At 47.8% G+C, this 14793-nt stretch overlaps 1 protein-coding gene across 1 annotated transcript in view; it reads left to right on the top strand.

Annotated features, from left to right (window-relative positions):
• The window catches only part of PLXNB3 (plexin B3), a 59372-nt gene that overhangs the window by 6406 nt on the left and 38173 nt on the right, over positions 1–14793 (top strand). Inside the window, exons 3-4 of the mRNA XM_033174075.1 lie at positions 2857–3954; positions 4073–4252. Of these exons, the coding sequence (XP_033029966.1) occupies positions 2857–3954; positions 4073–4252 (1278 nt within the window). The remainder of the gene's footprint in view (positions 1–2856; positions 3955–4072; positions 4253–14793) is intronic.

Genomic DNA, 14793 nt, shown 5'->3' with positions numbered 1-14793 from the left:
GAGAAAAATGGGATTTAACAGGGGAGGCGCAACTGTGCTGGAGTGCCATAGCTCCTGGGCAGAGTGGATGTGCATGTGTGCGCATGTCATGAGCTGAAATAGGTGCTGGAAAACCTTAGGCTGGTGTGTGACACATTTCTGTCACGGATCCGACATCATCAGATACTACCCTGTGATATGCTTTGATGACAGACTTGGGTTGCTATAACGGAGACCGGGATTGCTGAAAGTGTGTGTGTGGTTCCTTTTGTCTCCTTTGCAGCCCCACCCCTGTGCCATTGTCTGCCTGTGTGTCTCTCTCTCACCTTCCCGAGGGATTTTGTGTGTGTGTTGGTGGTGTTGCTACATGCGCTGCCTCTGCTCCCTTTCCAGCTGTTGCCAGGAGGGAAGGGGTGGGGGTTACTGTAAGCTCTAGTCTCTGTGCTTCCTGCCTGCCCACCCCCACCTGAGACTGGGTGTAGGGGGAGATGGAGGGATGAGACAGAAGGTTTGATTTCCAGCCAGGATGTTGAATATCTGGGATCTGCACCCTCCCCTCCTCTAGCAGGCAGATGGACCCATGTGCTGGGCAATGAGATAATATGGAAGGGTGGTGTTTGTGTGTGCTTTGCTGGGTTGGGAATTCCACTGGAGAGGGGGTGGGTGGGACAAAGCACCTTCACATCTGTGTGTTTAGGCAACAGCTGGGTCAGGGGAATTGGAGCAGAGCAGAAGGGGGAGAGGTCCCCCTCCTTAGGTGCCATCTTCTTGATGGCATCTGTCTGGGGCCTGCGAGGGGTGTGTGTGTGAAGAGGAGGCTATGCAGTTTCCTTGTTTTGAATTACATTCTTTGCACACTCGTTTGCTTCCTGTGCTAACATGCAGATTGACTTGCCAGTTCACACTCTTCTTCACTGGCGCTCTCTTTTTCCTGCCTTGGCTCCCAGCTGAGATTGCTAAACCTGTGCAATATCCCACTCGTCTCCCTATCAGTGCCTTATTGCCTTAAAAAAAAAAAAAGACAACAACCTATTAATTAAAAAGTAGTCCCATTTCTCTCTCTCCTCTTCCTGCACTTGCGAGTCGATGACCCACCACCCGCGTGGAGTAAATAAAACACACGGACACATGATTTTTAGGTTAATGGGAAAAATAAGGCCACAACTTTATTGGTTACGGCGTGTGAGTGGTATTGGCTTAGGCATTGGACAAGAGCGCAACACTTTTGGGTTAACAACCAGTGGGAGGAGCTTGTGGATGCAAATTCAAGTGGAAGCTTCCCCTGATGTCACCGGACCCCAGCCACTAGCAGGGCATCGGATCCCTTTAAAGGGATACCCCTAGGAGGCAGGTGATGGCCACAACCTGACCTCCAACCACAACACATATTACATCACCTAATGAATATTCCAATGCCTAACTGCCAATACCATAAAGTTGTGATGAGTTGCTACGAGGTAGGCGAAAAAACCAAAAGGCTGGTGCCAATTTGCCAAACGGATAAAAAACTCTCCTACCAGGCCCCCTGGGCAACCAACCGAGCACACATTGTGCCTTGAGTGTCTTGAATGTTTTTGTAGGCATTGCCTTTGCAGGCCATTTAAAGAATGACAAATAGAAGCACAGCCAGAGTGAGGGGCTGGGCAGTGCTGAAACCGAGAGCATCCTTGTGCTGTTCATGCCCCCATTGGCCACTGTCTCCCGCCTGTGTTGCTGTCTGAGCTGTGACCTCGCTTGAGGGAGGGGGATTAATTCCGATGGGATGTGGCTTAATCGCCTTCCCTGGGCTGCTAAATCCTAGTTGGTGTTGGAAAGGAGGGGGAGGACACTCATTTCCAAGGTGAAAGCTGACTTGACCCCCCCCCCTCCACTCCTTCCACTTCCTCTTGGGGGTAATTTGAGCGGCTGCTTGCAGCACCATGTAGGGAGACAAATGAAGGCAGGAGCTGGTGTCTGAATGATGCGCTTGACTCTTTAAAGTATTGGCCTTCAGGAGGGGAGGGAGAATTCGGGCTGCTTCAGGCAGCAAAATGTCTTGGGTCTGAAAGGGCAAAGTGTGGGATCCTGGGCTCACTGTGGGAAGGAGGAACTGGAGTCACCATTCTGCAGCATCCAATGTGGTGGGCAGAGTGGGGGAGAGAAATAATGTGCGGAACTGAGCACCAGATGCTGAAAAAGGGCACTGAAACTAGACGTTGGGAAGCATCCTAAGCCAGGGAGGTAGAAGAAGTGTGCCAGGACTCCTGGGTTCTTGGTGCTGCCTTAAAAGTGTGGTGGCACAGAGGATGCAAGATTGCACCTCTTTACTACAGATCAGTCTAGACGGTCCCTATCTTGTATTCACAAATGGTGATCAGGATTCCAACTTCACTTGTAAGTGTATAATTGGTGGAGTGGAAAGAGATCTTCTTTTGCCTCCTCATTAACCCACCCTGACAAGAGAAACCCGACAAAACATCATCAAATTGGCATTGCGTCTCTCTGTTTTGCACAAGTTAGTCTGGTTTTACTAGCCCTGGGGAGCAGTAAGGAGAGAGTGTCTGCCCAGACTTTTTGCCGAATGTTGATGGGCGCATTTCACTTCTCAGTGTCAAAATCCAGCAGCGGAGCCTTGATCAGCAGCTCCTCTTGGAATGTGGTGCAGATCCTATCCAGGGAAAAAGATCTAGTGCAGAAACCAGACTATATCTCCAGCATGGTGATTCCCACATGGCATGCTGTGCCACAGTTCTGTGCTGCATGAGAGCTGCTAATGAGTCACGAGACATTTGAACAAGTTAATTAAATGACTCCTTTGAGCCTGGAGTTTCCACAGAAAGAGGCTGCCTGCTGTGTCTCTGAGTGCTAATCATGCCTTCTCTTTCTCCTTTCATCCAGGATTTGGCCATGTTCCTAGGCCACTTGCTGCTGCCCTCGGTGGTTGCCCTGACACTCCTGCTGCCGTCATACCCAGCTGCTCGGCCCCCTTCCTACCCATCCTTCTTGGCCCCCAACACTACTTTCAACCACCTAGCCCGAGCCCGGGACACAGGGGCCCTGTATGTGGGTGCCGTCAATGCCTTGTACCAGCTGAGCCCCGAGCTGAGGCTGGCAGGGCGTGTGCGAACGGGGCCCGCGCAAGACAGCCCCGAGTGTCTTCCTTTCCGCGATGCACGCGACTGCCCCCAGGCCCGGCTAACGGACAACTCCAACAAGCTGCTGTTGGCCAATGAGCGGGCCGGGGAGCTGGTGGTCTGTGGGCAGCTCTTCCAGGGAGTGTGCGAGAAGAGAGCCCTAGCGGACATCAACAAAGTGCTGTACCGTCCCGAGGACCCCGGTGACAACCAGTTTGTGGCAGCTAACGAGCCGCGGGTTTCGACCGTGGGCTTGGTGGGGCAACACGATGGCCGCGACCTGCTCTTTGTGGGTCGTGGGCTAACCGCAAAGCTCTCCGGGGGTATCCCACCGTTCACGATCCGGCAGCTGGAAGGACCCCAGGCGTTCTCCAACGAAGGGATGGGCAAGCTGGTGGTGGGGGACTTCTCGGACTACAACAACAGCTACGTGGCGGCCTTTGCCTCTGGGGGCTATGTCTACTTCCTGTTCTCTCGGCGCGGAGCAAAGGCACAAATGGAGTATCGCCCCTACCTATCGCGGAGCTGCGTGGACGACACTAACCTCTACTCCTACGTCGAGCTGCCCCTCGAGTGCCGGGACGCAAAAGGGCATGTTTACAATCTGGCTCAAGCTGGGCACCTGGCATCCGGCTTCCCTGGAGACGAGGCAACCCTCTTTGTCGTTTCAGCCGCTGGGCAGGGCTCCACTTCTTCCCCGACAGCACAGACAGCTTTGTGCTCCTACAGCTTGGGCGAAGTGAACGCAGCCATGGAGCAGACACGGCGGCTGTGTTACACTTCGGCTGGAATGGGTGCCACAAATGAGCAGGAGGCTGCCATTGAATATGGGGTGACCTCTCGCTGCAGTTTTTTGCCTAAGGTGAGAGAGAGAGGATGGAAGTGATTGCCTTCTTTCCATGGGGGAAGAGGCAGGGGGCAGTGGAAAGGCTTCCCTAGCCCAGAGGTGGCTGCATTCCAACCTTTCTCTTGATTTCCAGGAGTCGCCAGAGTCTTACCCTTGTGGGGATGAGCACACACCTAGTCCCATTGCTAGCCGGAAGCCGCTGGTGGCCGAGGCTCTTCTAACTACCATGCCAAGACTGACAGCCGTGGCAGCCATGATAGAAGCAGGTCATACCATCGCCTTCCTTGGAGATGGGGTTGGGCAGCTGCATAAGGTAACGGGCGATGCAGTGACAATAATCTGAGCTGTGTGCTGTATTCCTGCTGTGCCGCTGACAGCTTCCACCAAGGTGTGCACCTGCTAAATGGGTGTTTGTGTTACTGTTTTCCTCCTCCCCCCTTATATATTTGTTTAAATTTATACCCATATTTCTGCATAGGTGGTTTTGTTTTTATTTTGGGTTCATCCTGTGTGTGGCAGGATCCGTAGGATGATTTGGAGTGGAGTAGCAGCAGCAGTGGGGAGCAAGTGTACCTGCAGCTGCTTCTGTGCTCCAAATCACTGCTTCCCAAAGCTGTTCTTCAATTAAAATTAAAAGGGAACTCGTGTGCTTGTGTTCACATGTTTTCATTCATGTTTGACTTATTGGTCGCTCACTTCAATGTAGGCAACTGCCTTATGCAGAGTCGGCCCTTTGGTCCATCTAGATCCATGTTCTCTACATTGACTGGCCTTGATCTTGAGGATTTCAGGCAAGGTTGTCTCCCAGCCCCAGCTGGAGATGCTGAGGGTTGAACCTGAGACCTTCTGCATGCAAAGCAGTTGCTATACTACTGACCTACAGGTGAAACTCGAAAAATTAGAATATTGTGGAAAAGTCCATTTATGTAAGCAATTGTTTTCATTAGCTACTGGAGTTTAATATATGAAATAGACTCATGACATGCAAAGCGAGATATGTCAAGCCTTTGTTTGTTATAATTGTGATGACTATGGCGTACAGCTGATGAAAACCCCAAAGTTGAAATTGTTAATTTGGGGTTCTCATCAGCTGTACGCCATAATCACCACCATTATAACAAATAAAGGCTTGATATATCTCGCTTTGCATGTCATAAGTCTATCTCATATATTAGTTTCACCGTTTAAGTTGAATTACTGAAAGAAATTAACCTTTCCACGATATTCTAATTTTTCGAGTTTCACCTGTATGTCCCTAAGTCTGTAAGCGAATCAAGAGTTAGACCCAAAACTGTGTGTGCCTTTTGGTCTTTAACTTCTTCAATATCCTAGAAGGGTGAGGTGTAGGGGGAAGGCAACTCCATACCAGAAGTAGATACATTTCCGGAGTTTGGAGTTTTCAGACCTCTAATTATGCCTCTGGTCCACATGTGTGCAGAACTTGGTATAATTTCTACAAGGTCTGGACCTCTTTTGCTCCAAAGCGCTCCGAGTTTGAGACTCTGAATAAGTTAGCATCTTTGTGTCTTAGTACCACAGCATAATTTATTTGCATAGGCTTGGGAGATACCTGCTACATGTGTGAGATAAAATGTGGAACCGCTCGTGCTGTTTGCAAGCCGCAAAATTTGGTATTGGTCACTAATTCAGCATCCTGAGAATCTCCTTCTCTCTCCCTCTCTTCAGAGCAAGTCTCTAGCTATATTGGTGCAGAAATAATTGCCTAAGTACCAGTAGGTGGTTGATGCCTAGTGATGCTTCTGAAACCAGAGAGGAGACCAAACTAGTGTAAGGATTGATCACTGCTCTTCTCCATGAGTAATGGACTCAAATTGTAAACCTGTACAGGCAAATGAAGCACATGCAGATTGGCTTAAGTTGTGTAATTCCTTTCAGATTATGGAGTATAGCTGTTTGGAGTGCAGAATTAGTTCACCCTGGAGCAGAAATTTAGCTTTTAAAAAAATGCAAGGTGTGTCTGGCATATTTCCTTCTCCTCCTGAGTCTGTGATTCCACTTTCCCACAAATTAAAGACCAAAAGAGTATTCTACAGAGAGGGCTGATTTGGCACATCCTGCCTGTAGGGGTAGGACTGGGTTTGATTTTGACTTTTAATTGCATGTTTCAAGCCATTTAAAATAGCATGTTTCATGTGTGCTGCGCCAGCACCTGTTGCCAAACAGGCTGTCCTTCCCTCCCTCCCTCTTAGTCTGTACCTGAGACCTACTACACTGCACAGAGTGAAGGCTGTTGTGCTGCTTATGCTGGAAGCATATTGTAAATTTTCTTGCATCGGGATGATTGCTGCTTCTCTTTTGCCATGTGACGAGGAAGAGCTAAGTGTGGAGGATTTTTTAAAATTAAACTAAGTGTATAATAAGCAGTTTCTCCAAATGTGTCACAGAGCAGGAAGCCCCATAAAAATTCTCTCACTAAGAAGGAAAGTGAGAGGAGATCCTTTTGAGGCATAAAGTACTTACTGCAACTCTTTCAGCTCTGGAAAAATTGCTCTTGATTCCTGGAACTGATTCGAGGAGAATCTGGAGACTTAAGAGGGCTTGTCGGCCTTTTAGAGTTTTTGCCGTCTGTGACTTTGCCATATTCTGTCATGTGGTTTTCCCTGAGGACTGGCCACTTATTAAATAATGTTTAGTTGCTCGATCTGTCTTTTAACCAGTTTTCTGATTTAAACTATTACCTAAGGTTGTATGTTAAAACAAACCTAGTATAATCATATTGGGGGGCGGGATAACGAAGGAAAAGTTAGACAGAACTTTACCTTTAGTAAACAAAGGCAGCCATTTATTTCTTGAAGGAAAACGCATAATCTCTTAGGGGTCGTCTCCACTTTTGCTTGTCCTGTGCTTAGAAAGCAGGGGTCCATGCTGTTTCCTCCTTGCTCCACACTTTTCTCAGGGAAAACCCACTGTTAGCTCTAAATCAGAACAATTTTCAATTCAGTTTCTGGAGGAAACCCAAATTGCTGTTTGTCCTGATTGAACACTGAAGAGGAGTGAGGACAGATCCTTTCAGTAATAACCTGAAAACATGAGCACGCTTTATTCTCAGCTCCACTGTTCTAATATTGCTGATTTAACTAATTAATTAATTGTGGTTACTAATTCTGCTCACCATAAGGCCCTAGGGCAGTGATTGATCCACTCTTCATACCAATTGAAGCTTGTAGTCCAAGGTTCCCAATCTCTTCCTCTCTAGTAGAACCTCTCCTCATATCCCAAAACACACACACATGTGCCTTCAACCTAGAATCAATGGCGCCCAGTGCGCTAGTGTTTTCTGTCCAGGTGAGAAACTGCATCAGTAACATTGGTTGGTTTTCCCACACTGCAGTTTATTCAGGTTTCGGCTAGAGTGCATAACTTTGCACTGCCCAGGGACAGACTTTGGCAGAATTTAGTATCCTGAAAATCTCAACTTTCATTTGTTAAAGCAGGTTTCTAGGTTGGAACAGACCTGTGTTTGAGGGGCGGACCTCCCTGCATGTTGGGGGCTCAATCCTCTGTAGCACTTGGGTGGCAAATACTAGGAAAGTCTTCTGACTTGAGGCCTTGACCGTTATAATAGCCACTGACTACTAGATGGACCAGTGAATAAGGCAGCAGCATTATGTGTTCCAGCTCTGGAAGTAGCCATCCACATAGTTACAAATTTATCTGGTGAAGGTCTCCAAAGTCAGCCTGACGCTGAGTAGGATTTCCAGAATCCTGTCAGTTATGCTTTGCCCTCCCTGCCTTGCCCTGTGGAGTGGTTTCAGACTGTTCTTTTTCTGTACAAAGGTTGGGTCCTGTGAAAACCCATGGCTGGGAGAAGAGAATTTGCTTGTGTGCTAAGCAGCAAAGGAGCAGTCCTTCTTGTCGTACCAAGGTGTGTGTGTGTGTGCGCGGCTCAAGAACAGGGCACAGATTGTGCATGTTCGCCATATCCATTTCCTGAGGCTGAAGTGAAGTAAAGGGAGTCAGCCATTGGCTACACTGCACCACTCTGTCCTAGCTGACCAGGGGCGTAGCACCCACACAACGTTCGCTATTGCTGGGCATATTCTCCAGGAACATGAGGGTCCTACACATGAGTAGCCTGCTGCCAGTTTGGGGTGAGGATGATGCCAAGGGGTGATGGGTGCGTCCTCCACCCCAATATTTGATATTTTTGTATTTGATTTCTGTTGGAAGCCGCCCAGAGTGGCTGGGGAAATCCAGCCAGATGGGTGGGGTACAAATAATAAATATTATTATTATTATTATTTCCTGCTGTCCCATTTGTTCCCCCAGCTTTCATTCATGCTATTTCACGGTCCCATGTAGTATGGATGAAGTTCTTGCTCCTCTGTCACACCTTTCTTCTCTCATATAAGTTTTTCTGGAGTAGTTTAGGGTGAAATGTATGGGAGGGAAAGGGATAGTCTCTTGTCTTTGAGTAGAGACCCTCTCCTACTCTGTAGGCTCCCAGGACACCTGCCCCAGGCACTCTGCTTGACTACCAAGCATGGATGCAGGGCAGGTTGCCTTCTTTTCTTTTCAGAAGAGATCCTCAAGGCTCTTGGCTGGGCCCTCTTCTCTTTATCTGTTTCTCTTTTGCCTGTTAGCTCAGAAGATGAAAAGCAGAGGTGACTATCTCTGCCTTTTGTTGGGTTTCTGCCTCTCTGACTGTCTTGTTGCTATTTGTGACCGTGTGTTTTATAATTTTGTTAAAATTAATTGCTTGAAGCTCAGGGGTTGTGCTGTAGTTCCCCCCCCCTTTTTTATTTACTCTGGGTAGTGCTTCTGGGCTTTAACTTGGGGGTAGGGAACCTTGGGCCCTCCACATATTGCTGCGCTACAACTCCCATCATCCTGGACCATTGGAAGGCTGTCCAGCAACATTGGGTGGGGGGCACAGGTTCTCCTTTTCACTTTTTTCTTCTTTTGTTGGAGCCACTGCAAATACTTGTTTTTAAGGGAACCACAAACTTTCTCATCAGTATCTCTCTCTGAAGCCTGAGCTGCAGGAGAAGGTAGTGGCAATGGATTGTTGCTATGGTTGTTCCATGGTTCTCAGGCACTAAAGCAGAGCTTTCCAGACCTTTCATGTCGGTGACACACTTTTTAGACATGCATCATTTCACGACACAGTACTGTAAAACAGTTTTACTAGCAAACCGGAGGTTGAACTAACCCCTTTCCAGCCACGGGAAAAGTGTGGGGAATGTTCGTGTGACACCCCTACACATTGCAGCCGACACACTAACGTGTCGCAACACACAGTTTGGAAAGCTCTTCACTAAAGGCTCTTCCAGACGTCCTTTTGGTAGTGCATTCATGTTAGCTTGTGCTTGAGCTTGTCCTATCGGGGCAATTATACATGATCCTGCTGTCAATATTGTTTGCGCTGGTAAAAGTTTCAGCTTCCTGCTGAAATCCTGTAACTCATACCACAAATGTTTCAGGGGTTTTGTCCCACTGTAATTGTGCTGCAGTGTAAGACTGCCTTTCTAGATGGCAATAATGTGGGTGGTCCAGTACAGGTAACTTTATCTTATGCGAGGGTTAGGTTCTGGGGTCCATGTGTAAATGTAAAATTGCAGGTAGCCAAGGAGCCATTGTCCCCCTGCAGGGTGGGGGGGGGGCTGCTTCCTGGGCTCTGGGAAGGGCAGTTACCAGCGCCCTCCCGTGACCTTCTCAGAACCCAGTAAGTGAGGCGTCTTGGTTATCAGGTTTTGGGTAGGAGCCTTGAGGGGAATCTAGGCTGCTGCCAGGGCCCTCACACTGCCTTCCCAAAGCTTGGTAAGAAAGGAAAACCTGCTGGGTGCCTGGGTTGGGGGGAAATAAATAAATGGAAGGTGGGGAATGGTGGGCTTACCCTGCTCTCCATTTATTTACTTATTTTTCCTCTACCTGTGCAAAGCTGAAATCATGTAAGTGAAAGCAGAGTACGGTGCTTGTTACCTGCATACATCCGTCACTAATGCACTGTTCTGCATGTTGTGGAATAGACCCAGCAAACATCTGAAGGGTCCCTAAGAATGTGTCCGGTGTCTTTTTCTGTTGTGAACCACCCTGGAGTTTTTGAATGAAGGGCGGTGTGCAAATTTACTAAATCATCTTCTTCTTCTTCTTCTTCTTCTTCTTCTTCTTCTTCTCCTTCTCCTTCTCCTTCTCCTTTCCCCTTCCTTCAAGAATCTCCTGTTTTTTCATTGCAATGAACCAATGAGGTAAAGTTAGCTGAGAGACCATAGTAACAGACCCAAGGTTACCCAGTGAACTTCATAGCTGACAGGGAATTTGAACCTAGATCTCCCCATCAGTCACTACACCACACTGGCTGTCCAGGGTAGCATGATGTCAGCCAAGACCCTCCCAGACAAGATCTCTCTCGCTTGGAGGCAGAAAGAGGTTTCTGGCAGGCACAGAGTTTGGATGGCTACCCAAGTTTCCCAAAAACGTCTGGACTCGCGCTTCCTAATAGTGCTACCCTTTGTTTTCTCTCCCTCTGTCCACAACAACCACATTTGTCTATTCTCTTAGACTTTCTTGGCTTGATGACTGATCCTCATCTCTCTGTTTTGTCTTTTTCTGGTTTCATCCTCTCACTCTCCCGTTATTCTCAGTTCTGGCGCCCATTCTTCTCCCCACCCCTCACCCCTTCTCATTATCTGTTTTGCCCTTGTTTCTCCTTTTTTACATCCCCCTCTTCACCGGCTTCTGTTTCCTCAATGGATCAGTTTGAATGTGGCATTCAGTTTTTTCTTAAAAAAAAGAAAAAAGTTTGGCTCTTTGGCTCTTTCTTATCTACCTTCCCTCTCCTTATTTGCCTCTTAATTGTCTTTGCTCTACAGATCTGGGCTACTTGTTTTTACTTCATGCTGGTGTCCTTTTCTCCCTCTTTCCGGCCCCTTTTTCTGGAACTCCCTGTGCCCCCCTCCTTGCAAGTGTCTGATCTCCTCTGCTGAGCCTTTAATCCAGCCTTGCAAATAAGCCCATAAAAATTACTAGCCTGCCGAGGGGCTGGCAGATGAGGGATGGAGAACTCTGTTCACTCCAGCAGCTTGCTGCATTTCTAGGCTTGGTGTGCTGGGAAGGGCTTGTTGTCGTTCATTCGTGTCCGACTCTTCGTGACCCCATGGACCAGAGCACACCAGGCACCCCTATCCTCCACTGCCTCTCGCAGTTTGGCCAAACTCATGTTAGTAGCTTCGAGAACACTGTCCAACCATCTCATCCTCTGTCGTCCCCTTCTCCTTGTGCCCTCCATCTTTCCCCACATCAGGGTCTTTTCTAGGGAGTCTTCTCTTCTCATGAGGTGGCCAAAATACTGGAGCCTCAACTTCAGGATCTGTCCTTCCAGGGAGCACTCAGGGCTGATTTCTTTAAGGATGGATAGGTTTGCAAGAGTCTCCTCTAGCACCATAATTCAAAAGCATCAATTCTTCGGCGATTAGTCTTCTTTATGGTCCAGTACTCACTTTCATACATTACTACTCGGAAAACCATAGCTTTAACTATTGTCGGCAAGGGAGTCTTCTCTTCACATGAGGTGGCCAAAGTACTGGAGCCTCAACTTCAGGATCTGCCCTTCCAGTGAGCACTCAGGGCTGATTTCTTTAAGGAGGGATAAATTTGATCTTTTTGCAGTCCATGGGACTCTCAAGAGTCTCCTCCAGCACCATAATTCAAAAGCATCAATTCTTTGGCGATTAGTCTTCTTTATGGTCCAGTTCTCACTTTCATACATTACTACTTGGAAAACCATAGCTTTAACTATACGGACCTTTTGTTGGCAAGGTGATGTCTCTGCTTTTTAAGATGCTGTCTAGGTTTGTCATTGCTTTTTCCTCCCAAGAAGCTGGTGTCTTTTACTTTTGTGACTGCTGTCACCATCTGCAGTGATCATGGAGCCCAAGAAAGTAGAATCTCTCACTGCCTCCATTTCTTCCCCTTCTATTTGCCAGGAGGTGATGGGACCAGTGGCCATGATCTTAGGGTTTTTTTTTTGTTGAACATATTTTGCGCTCTCCTCTTTCACCCTCTTTATTTCTGCGCTGCTCCATCCCCTCCTCTGCCAGCCTGCTCACTCAACTGCACAGCATTCCATGTACTCCTCTGCATGCAGTTCTTTGTCACCAACGCTACCAGCTATTGCTTAAATGCAACCCGGCTTTAACATCTGATCTCTGCCTCTTCTCAATCTTCTTTGGTGTTCCTTTCTTTATAGTTCTGTTTTTGTGTTTGGTTTGAGATTGTAAGCCCCTCAGGGGCCTGTCTTTGTTCTCCTAACCTTCATTATTCTACAGTGCCTACTGTCTATAATTATCACCATAAACACATCATTATTATTTTATGTCAACAGGCCAATGCAATTGTTCAAAATTTATCTCGAGTAGCCAGTCATTTGAATGATTATATTGTATTTTTTATGTTGCTGATGTTTTGTGAGAGTAGTATAGAAATCCTTTTGTTTAAATAAATACATTATTCCCCATAACTGAAAGGAGTAGGACACGTTTTGCAAAGTAAAGAAATAATAATACAGTAAAGATTTATTCCAGTACCTGACTAATGTTTCTTTGTGCCAAGCTTGGAGGTTATTTGATCTTTTTAGTACAAGAATATGCATAATTCTGCTGTAGCCTGAATTGGGCTTGTGTGGAATCTAACCCTTCATTTTGCTAAATTACTCTAAAGTGTCTTAAAATTATTTTATTGCATTTTTATCCCACCTGCCCTCCAAGGAGCTATCCCATAATGACCCTGTGAAGTCGGTTAGGTGGAGAAAGGTTGACCTGAAGGGACACCATGATCTTCATTGGTAACTGGAGCCCAAAGTCCAACTCTGTAGCCACCACACTGTGCTTAGTTAGCTGTCACATAAAGATTAATGTTCCACGTGGTATTTATTTTTAAAAAACATAATTTTGCTGGGATCTCTTGGTATGTTAGTCTTTCAAATGTCAATAGTGGATATGACTTGGCTTGGGGTGCCTACATTTGTGGCTCCATAGGCTTTCCTGAGCTCTTGGCTGCGTAGTTTCCTACACAAAGGCCCATCTTGCATAACCATGGCCCACATCTCTGCTAATCTGTTTGCCTTCTGCAAAAAAAAAACCCTCTTTGGGTAAGATTACTATCACTTGAAGCTGAGTGGGAGGAGAAGGTAGTAGTTGACATTTGCCATTTTACACCCCAGAAGGACACTTCCTTCAAAGAACTCCATTAACAGGGAGTATCAGTGCTTTTATAAACTATTGCCACCTCTGTGAAATCAGCCATTACTCCGCAATTGTATCTCTTGCTACACACCTTTAGCATTCTTTGGAAATCAAAGAGAAACACCTGCCATGCTTAACACAGCTGGAAATTTATGGTCAGGAATGTGTGTGGGGACCCAGAGCTGAGCAATAGCCAACATTTGCCTACCAATTCAGCTTCAGCCTGTATTTATGGCCACCGTCTGGGCTTGCCGCCTGTATCTTGAAGTGTCTGCAGATCAGAATCCTGGATGATTAGCCCTATAACTCTGCAGCAGGTAAATCTAAATTTGTCAGACTAACTTCAGAATTGGGGAACCTGCAGGGGCGTTGCATGGGGGGGCGGAGGGGGCGGGGGGCCCCCGGGCAGCACCCCTGTTGGGGGGACACATGGGGGGCCAGCCCCGCCCACTGGGATTTTTTATTTTTTAAAAAAATAAAAATAAAAAAAATTAGGTTATTTTCGGCACTGCGGGGGGGGGGAGCCGCAGGGGCGGCCAGCGAGGAGGGGTGTCACCCCCCCTCGCTGGCCGCCCCTGCGGCTCCGCCCCAGCAGCGCCGAAAATAGCCCCCCCTTGCAGCGGCGCAGCTCGGCTTGGAAGCAAGGGGCGGGCCAGCGAGGTGGCCCGTCCCTCTCCCTGCCCTGACTTGCGCTGCGCCAAGGGAGCCCGGGCGGCAGATTCAGGAGTCTTTGCGCGCTGCAAAAACTCCTGAAGAAGCCTCCGCCCGGCGGCAACACCCCTTCTTGCCGCGGCTGCTCGTGCCTGCCGCCGGGCGGAGGCTTCTTCAGGAGTTTTTGCAGTGCGCAAAGACTCCTGAATCCGCCGCCCGGCACCCCCGGGGGCGGGGCGTCGCATGCATCATGACGTCATGACGCACGCACGCCCCGCCCCCCAGGGGTGTCTCTTGGCTTCCCGCCCCCGGCAGCCAAGGGGCTAAGAACGCCCCTGGGAACCTGTGTTCCTTCAGATTGTTGCTGTACTACTGCAAGTTCCATAATCCCCGATCAAGAGTCACACTGGCTGAGTGATGGGGTTGGACAACAACATCTGGAGGGCCACACAGGTTCCCCATTCCTACACCATAGCAAGGCTGCAGCCAGATGAAGACATAGAATGGATGGCCCTTGTGGTCTCTTCCAACTCTATGATTCTATGATTCTATGAATGTGTGAAGGGCTGTAGCTCCATAGTAGAGCTGAACCCAGGGATTTATGCATGGAAATCTCTTGTATGCTTAAGTTCCTGGGTTCAGTCTTTGCTGTCACCAGTTAAAAGGATCCTGGAGGACTTAGAAAGCCACTTCCAGTGGAAATGTGTTTCCACTCAAAAGATGGATAATAATTGCTGATTTTGTAGAAATTTGCAAAGAACTAGTGCCTGAATATGCTTTTTCCTCCTCCCTCCTCCTCCCCTTTTCTTTTGTGCAGTGTCTCTTAGGTTGTGAGTCAGAGGGCAGGGTCTCTTTTGTTAGCAATCTTATGTAAACAACTCTGGGAGCCTTTCAAGCTGAAGAGTGAAAAGTGCTTTAAATAAATAAATGACTTTTCCATGGCGTTCCTATCTAGTATTTGTTTAGTGGTCAATCCTATGCAAGTTTACCCAGAAGTAAG

This window comes from Lacerta agilis, chromosome 16, assembly GCF_009819535.1.
Source record: "Lacerta agilis isolate rLacAgi1 chromosome 16, rLacAgi1.pri, whole genome shotgun sequence".
Classification (NCBI taxonomy): Eukaryota; Metazoa; Chordata; class Lepidosauria; order Squamata; family Lacertidae; genus Lacerta; species Lacerta agilis.
This window is presented reverse-complemented; position numbering and strand designations above follow the sequence as displayed.